Here is an 8,158-nt window from a genome sequence, read left to right on the forward strand (position 1 = left end):
ATAGCTGCCAGGCACTACCAAATGAAAGTATTTAATATTAATAATTACACCTTATAACTACAAAAATAACCAGAATCCTTTTAAAAGAGAAAGAAGTATCCATGCCTAAGGCAGCACCTATCTAAGAAGCCATCAGCGCAATGGAAGTGTTTTACAGTGTCTGAGTAATCACAGACCAATGTTCCTTTAGATGAATGCTGCAATGAAATTATCCTAGCAGCAGGTTGTACTCCACTGCTGTGGAGCATCTTTTGAGAAGTACATATTAATTAAAGAACTTTCAGGCACAGATTCAGTAACTAGGTACATTTTATCTATCAGTGGAGGCACTGAAACGCATCAGAGGTATCTAATGGCACTTGTATTAGTTACGTAATCCCTTCATGCATGTAATACATTTGCTATTATCACTATAGCCTGAATACTAATAACCCATGGGACTGAGTGACAGGTGAACCGTGGGCTAAAGATTTAACAGTGAACTTAAGCACCATAACACAAAAGGGAGGGAATGGGAGAAGCTTCCCATCACACAACAGAGCACTGTTTCTAATTTCAAGGCAGAATAAGCGTTAAAAGCTCTACTGGGAAAGCAAAGACAAGATGTCAGATTAAAAGAAAATTCATGTTATTAGTGATCGCTGGGGTACTGACTCAGGGAGAAAACCTTTGGAGGGTGGTTCAAACTTCTTGGCTGCCACTGGTGTTGGGAGTCTTGCATGATGGCATGGGCAGGACCCAACAGGTGTCAGACCCTGCAGCCTCTCTTGGGACTGGCAGCACTAAGTAATGGCTTCTTTTCTCATCTTGACCAGGCCTGTTACCTCTGTGCCCCAGAACACGGTATGGATGTGACCTTTCATGGCAGAAGTGTGCAGGGGCAGACCTCTCCCTCTCAACCCACTGGTGGAGGAGGGAAGGGAAGAGAAGGCCACATCCATCCCCTAATGTCAGCCCTCAACCCTAGATGCTTTCTGCCTTCTGTGCTTTCCCTCTCCCCAACTGTGTGAGCCTCTCCCCTGCTCAGGTTCTTCCAGCCCAACCCTCTCAGCTCCTCCTGGCTCTTTTAAAGCTCTCCTGAACCAGATAAGCCCTTCCTCCCTTGGTTATGAGGGCTTTAGGCTCTGGCATTTTCTTGCTACTGCTGAGAGCAGGGAAACCCTGCTCACACCATCGCGACAAGCCATCCTATAGATCTGTCCTAGCCCCTGAGTTCTCTCCTAGGCAGAAATAGTCCTCGTCTTTTATTTGCTCCCTGGATAACAGGATAAGTCACCAGGCCCACCCCTGCCTATTACCTGATTATAATAATCTGTAGTTGGTCTGGAGCAGGAGGTTAACCCTTTCTCTTTGCTGTGCAGCCCATCACTGTGCCACATACCAGGTGGTGGTCGGTGGGGAAGGGGTTGTGATCAGGGTGAACTGTACCTTTGTGCTCACCACAGTCTTCCCCCCGAGCCTAGAGGCAAAGCAAGGAGTTACAGCTTTACAGGGAACTTGCAGATTGCTGACAAGCTCAGACTCTGACCGCTTTTCTGGTGAGGCAGTGATATGACTCCACCACTCTCAAAAACCCACCAGTTTTTCGAGGCTGAATGGGTGGGAACAAGGCACCCATACGGCAGGCAGCATACAGGGGCTGCCTGTGCCCTCGATTGCTAGCCCTTTCTAATGCTGGTGTATACATGTGTCTTTTCAGACAAGTGCAGTGCTGTGTTCTGGAGGCTGTGCCCTGCTAGCCATCAGCTCCCTGCTGGCAATCATTGCCGTATTCCTTCCCAGCGGGCTGTGCGAGAGGCGAGTGTGCACCCTGGCTGGTTACATGCAGACGGCAGCAGGTAAGTGATCTGCTCTTTGCACTCACTGCTTTTTGGGGGGTTCTCCTTCCCTAAAATGGGGAGGGGGCTTATTGTTCAATAAAATCAACACTTCAGGATCTTTGGCCAAAGCTTTCATTGGAGGGAGAAATGACAGTGAGCCCTCAGCCCCTCAGAACAAATGGCCTGATTTTTAAGTGCCTAAAGACAGTTTTTGGTGTCTCGCCATGAGCACTCTCCTTTGAAAATTTTGGCTCTAAACTTTGCAACAATAAACTGGCCCACTGGCCCGTCAAGTCTAGCATCCTGCACGGAGTAGCTACTGCTGCTTCAGAGACACAGCGTTCCCATCCCACAGAGCACCCAGAAATGTTGATCCATGTGGAGGCAATGGTAAGGTCCAGACTATAATGCAAGAAGCTCGTGTACCTAAGAGGGGGTCTTCAGTACAGCAGGGGCTTGCTTCTAGAGTCCCAGCCAGACCATTATGTACACAATCGCACTGATGGCACGGCAGCAGCCGGGAGTGGCCTCTGCCCCTGAGTGTCACAGCTGCTCCAGGTGCCCGGCTGCTTTATTACAACACCTCTGGTTTCCTGCTGTTATTTTTATTTTTCATTCCCTGCCCAACTCATACCATAGCCTTTCCCAGAGCGATGAAGAGGTCCTGCCGTACATTGTTTGGTAAAGCCAAGCAATGCTGATTTTATGAAGATGAAACTAAATAAGACTTGGGTCACACAAAAGGGCTGAACATCCCCTGCCTGCTGGCAGAAAATGCTTAGAAACAATGAGTTCTGCCTGGTTTTTTATAAGTAATTGTGCTCTATGCTCTGCCATAGTAAAAGGACAGGGTTATACTGTTGTAACAGTCCTTGGAACCTAGTAGATACGCCTCTGTTTCTTTGGAGATATTGACATTTGAATTTGTAGCAGCTGCTGAGTTTATTGGCTTGGCTTTAACCTGTGTGTTCCTGCCGATAGGCCAAATTCTGTCTTGTCTGCCTATATTGAAGTCACTGGAACAGAGGCCAGAACGGTCAGATTTATGGCAGTGGATCTGGCTCAGTGTGCTCCACAGCCATCTCCATATGCTCATGGCAGGACACAGGCTGTGACTCTTGTTATTAGAGCATTGCTGCTGTTTCCCCCTCAATCTGCTGTGGCAGGTGAGGATAATTTGCACTTCCCAGAGCACCTTTTGTCTGAGCATGAAAGAGCAGTTTGCAAACGCATCTTAATTCCTGCAGCCTCTCTGTGAGGTAAGTAAGCTTTGCTTTAGATACTGGATCTGACATGATTTGCCATATTGTCATGCTGTAAGAGGCATGAAAAAATTAGGTAATTTGATACCATGTAAAAAATTAGATATCTTGTAAGAGGTATGAAAAAATTAGATAAAACATTCTTCATTGAATGGCTGGAGAGACTCGGAGAGAGAGAGAAGAAACATAACTTGGCTAGTTCTGTTGTAGTAACAAACCCCTTTGTGCTAGGGCCTGTACACACTCCAAGTAAAGAGATACTGGCGTTTGGTATGGTGTGCTGACTAAGCAGCTTCTCTTTTCTATACAAATGACCAGACCCACCCAAATTCAAGTGAAATCAAGAGTACACATATGCAGATACACAGGCATGCACATAATAGGCAGCCATCAATCCTCTGGATCACGGTGTACACATAAGAGGCTACAATCATCACACCAAGACCTTTGACTCATATGCCTAGTCAAGAGTATGGAGGAGTGAAGGCTGCCCAAGACCTGCCACTCCCCTTTGGACCACTGAGACAGAATATAAAGGCAAGACCAAGTCCAGATGTTCAGTGCCTCGATGGTTGTAGCTTCTGCCAGAAAACAACAGATAAGAACTGCTGCAGATTGCCTAATGCCTCAGCCAGGGTGTGTTTCTGTCAGGGTGATGTCTCTTAGCCTTCCTCAACTAAGTAGTACCCACAGGGCAGTGGGGGCTAGAGGTTTGAGGCACCTTATACTCACCTTACTCTGGAGGTTGCAACTTGGTGGTATTTTATAGAAGCTACCCCACCGCAAGTAGTCCTACCACATTGCCACGAGGCCCTCCCTTTCGATGCAGTCTACACTCATACCCAGGACTTAGGCATGCACTTACAAACTCGCATTTCAGGAGTTGTGTGTCAGGATTTTGATCCAGTACTTAAGGAAAGAACTGACAACTTGCAAGGATGCTGCACACCAAGCAGATTCAATCAAGCCCATAGTTTTTCAGGTTTGACGCCACCTGGGTGATGCTAGTAAAGATGACGTCTTTGCTTGGGAGCTGCCTCTGGATATGGGGTTTAGAATAACATGCGCTCACATGCAGATGTTCAGTTCTCTGCCTTGCAGGGAATGACAAGTGATCCATTTGGGAAATTTGGGACATAGCTTGAGAAAGGCGAAGAGAATTATTTGTCACAACTAGACAGCACGTGGGAAAGAGACAACACAATCCAAGCTGCAGTTAACTGCCAGGAAAAAACCTGCCAGCATTTACTTACTTGTGGAGCCCTGGACACAGCTCCTATACAGGCAGGGGATGGCCCAGTTGGCTCACTGTCAGGTTGGAAACACATGGGGTGTGTCCACACTGCAATCCAAAGGCATCACTGCAGCTTGCCTTGATGTACCAGGACTAGTTCCTGTCCTAATGGCAGTGTAGACACTGTCACACAGCCGTAAGTGTGGGTGTTTACTTGGGATCCCAGTGAGGTCTGCATTCTCCACTGAGAACTGCTGCCACAGACTGGGAACAGCAATCTATTCTTCTAGCCATAAATCTGTATTACAGGTCTCTCTCACTGCTCTCCAAAGCAGCTGGAAGCAGGAGGGTACACAGGGCAACCCACCAACACCCCCTTTGCTTGGTGGCTGCCTGGAGAATGTTTCCTGGCTGATTTTAAAGCCGAGTGCAGGTTGTAATACTGCACTTTATACACACACGTCAGGACAGTTGTCCCTTACAGGGAAAATATATCACAGTCACTGGTGCTCCAATATATCAGCAAGTTTTCTATGGGCAGCTGGGGACTGCAGACCTTAGGACTTGAGAGACAGGTAACCAGTGCAGGTATTGTTGTCTTTGAAAGCTGGGTTGTTTGCAGTAAAACAGCCCAGTTTGATACCATTATTGTGTGACTTGAACAGAAACAAACAGTGTCAGTGATATCAATTACATTGAATTAAATCAGCATGAGAACAACTCCCCCCGCCCAACACACGCTGGTTTGTCAGTGCCAGAGAATAGACACTCTTCCTCCTAGGACTGTGCAAGACCCAGCAGAATTTCCAAGTAACAGGCCTCATTATCTGACCTGCAGAATACAATCAGCTTTCTCATGGTTCAGAGGGAAATCCTGTTACACCGCATCCTCATGGCCGTGCTAAATATGAACGAATCCTGTGGGATCTGATTTGAAAACAGATGGACAGAGCCATCTCTCACTGCTGGCTGCATCAAGCTGTTATTAAAGATGATTGTTCATGCTTAGCCGATGGGGTAATGGAAGTGAAGAAAGTACTCGCTTCTCCGAACCCTGCTGGCTGGCTCCTGCAACCGAATGGCTGGCTATTATCTCTATATTCGTGACAATGACAGTCCTCTCACAGCCTGTCCCTCTCCCCTGCTGCTGCTGTATGCAGGGGACAGCCTCTAGAAAAATAGGCTTGCCCCCATAAAGGGCTTCTTTGGGAAATGGAGGAGCTGGCTTCTTTCTACAGCAGGGCTTTTCTGAGGACAAAGTCATTAAAAACTATGGCCTGCTCAGATGGAGATCATATAAGCACTGTAGGCAGACTGATAACTCTCCAGGAAGGGGACAGAGATACTTCCCCTCTTCTATAAAACACTTGGAGATCACCGGCTGAAAAATGTTATATAAAAGCTTTAATGTTCATATCTACTGGGCAAAATGTGTGGAGCGCTACACACAGCTGAGACAGACACCTTCCAGGATGTTCTCCTCCTCTCAGTCAGGATTATTCCAGGGAAACTGCTTTATGGACTTATTTTGGCACCGCAGGTAATGAATTTGCTAATAAAGCATGACTTTCTCCTGCAAGGTTGCTAGGGCAGTGAATGCAATTCACACCCTTCTGGGATGTTAAATCGTTAATCCGTGGAATGTTAGTAGTTACAGGTCAGGAGGAGATATCGGCCTGCTACCATCACGGCTCCCTCTCTATTTAAAAAATGACAGACCACATTGAATTTCCCCCAGCACGAAATGTGTAAGATAAAAAGAACATTAGGGCTGTTAACGAAGGAATTCTACAAGCGTCCATTCAGCAAAAGAGAAGCTGATATATGGGTGCCGAGTAGCTCTGCTGGCCAATTCATTATTACCCAGCACTATTAATGTGCTGGGGATTTTCCAGCCTTCGGGGTATTGACTATTACAATATATAAAAGAGTGGGTAAAATTTGCTTTTGCTCACTTGCTCCCAGGCCCAGTGCCCTTGCTCACATCACAGCCTGCTTACGTGGGCTGTGTGTGCACCTGTGCTTACAATGCAACACCAGCCTGAACACAGTGCATGGACAGTGCTGCATCTCCTGCTGCTTTGCATTCCCTGCCCGGGCAACAGGACCCATGTCACAGCAGTCCCGGCAGCTCCCGCCCAGTCCCACCACGGTGGTTCACGTGGAAATGGTTTCAGAGCCAAGTGCCAGCAGACACACATTTGTGCAATGTCATCGTATCCCTGCTCCATGTCACCCAGCTGCCCTGGGCAACAGGCCCAGTTCTGCTGCAAAAGGCCTTTGTCCCGGAGGAGTTTCACCCTCTTAGAGTAGCAGGAAAGGATACTCTCAAAGGCTCGGTGCAGATGTGCCTCATCTCAGAATGAGCATTGGAGCACAGAGAGCCTGACAGCATCTCTGTGGACATGTAGGCAGCAGACAATCTGCAACCTACTGTGCTGGATGCTGTACACAGTCCTGGTAAGATACTGTCCCTTCCCTACAGAGCTTGTGTTCTAAATAGACCAAGTTGGGTCAAGGGTGCGATCGAGGACAGTCCATGGCTAGGCTGGGATTGGAACTCAGGGCTCTGGATGCCTTGGCCATGCCACTATGCACACTGGCTTGAGCAATAATGCATTTTGCATTTAAGCCAGTGCAAACCTCAGGAACCAAAACTGGGTGGGAGTTAGGAGAAAGCTTGCCAAAGAAAAGTGACTGTGACGGTTAAATAAAACTATGAGGATCTCTGAGGCTTTTGGTGTTATTGAGCAGGCTGTAAATAAACTGTAGACTCTAAGCAGTATTGACAAATGAAAATTTACTAGGTACATTTGATCAAGCTAATGGGCTGCTTAAACCCTCACTATGCCTCGCTAAGCATTTTGTATTGTGCCTTTTAATTTCAGTTCACCGAGGATTAATTCTAATTCAGACTGAGGCGGGCCTGAGTCAACAGAATTAAGGAGTTTAATTTATTTTGATTCAAACATGATGCACCTCTCGGTTTTGTAATTTCTTTCCCCATTCCTCTCCCCCATCCAGTGGGACTCTTCATTAGAAATTTACCTTTCCCCAACAGCAGGACAAGCAACAATGAGTGAAGCTTCCTTCCCCAAATTGCATTTATTACATGGCATCAAAGCTGTGTTTATTGTAGATGAAAACAAATCCAGGAGACCATTCTCTCTCGGGTCGTTCTCGGAGCACACAGGGAAGTTCTGCCTTTGCTAGGGACGAGCATAAGACTGATACTGATAATGCAGGATATCAAAACCTTGTTAGATTTTTAAGAGATGTCGTCCTTCCAGAGGAGAGTGGGGTCTCATGGTTAACACACTGTCTTGTGACTTGGAAGACTGGGTCTCAGTCCTTAGCTCTGCTAGTCACCTAGTATGGCTTTGAGTGAAGTAAGGCACATTTGATTTTGCCCCTGTCATCCCAGTTTAAATGGTTCCCCTTCTAATACCTCACTCCAGAGAACAAAGGAAACATTTCCTCCCAAGGCAGAGGACATGTGGCAGGTTAAGGCAGGCAGGGGATGAGAGCGAATAGATTTTTCCTCCCTTCCTCAGTTGTTTTATGTTCCTGACTAGAGCTGTGTGTTAACTCTTGGCTCTTCCCAGGCGGCTGCATTAGCAAGTAGGAGTTGTGATGCCAGACAACCCAACGGTGCTGAGTCATAAAGACCAGAATAACAGGTTAGAATTTGAGATCGATCTTCCTGGGTGTTGTGAAGACACCCTCCTGGGGCTCCCCAGGGAAATGAAGTAAATCCATGAACAGATCGTTTGTCCGTGTCAGAATGGAAACAAAAGCAAATATTGAAGAAACCCTTGTCCCAAAGCCATCCATTTCCTGCT

General features: G+C 46.9%; 1 protein-coding gene across 1 annotated transcript in view; it reads left to right on the forward strand.

The window, feature by feature from the left end:
• The window catches only part of LOC102386291 (transmembrane protein 211), a 43,449-nt gene extending 35,486 nt beyond the window's left edge, over window positions 1-7,963 (forward strand). Inside the window, exons 2-3 of the mRNA XM_025214824.1 lie at window positions 1,700-1,838; window positions 7,922-7,963. Of these exons, the coding sequence (XP_025070609.1) occupies window positions 1,700-1,838; window positions 7,922-7,941 (159 nt within the window). The 3' untranslated portion in view covers window positions 7,942-7,963. The remainder of the gene's footprint in view (window positions 1-1,699; window positions 1,839-7,921) is intronic.
• Window positions 7,964-8,158: the final 195 nt, after the last annotated feature.

The sequence above is a fragment of the Alligator sinensis genome, unplaced genomic scaffold, assembly GCF_000455745.1.
Source record: "Alligator sinensis unplaced genomic scaffold, ASM45574v1 scaffold1801_1, whole genome shotgun sequence".
Classification (NCBI taxonomy): domain Eukaryota; kingdom Metazoa; phylum Chordata; order Crocodylia; family Alligatoridae; genus Alligator; species Alligator sinensis.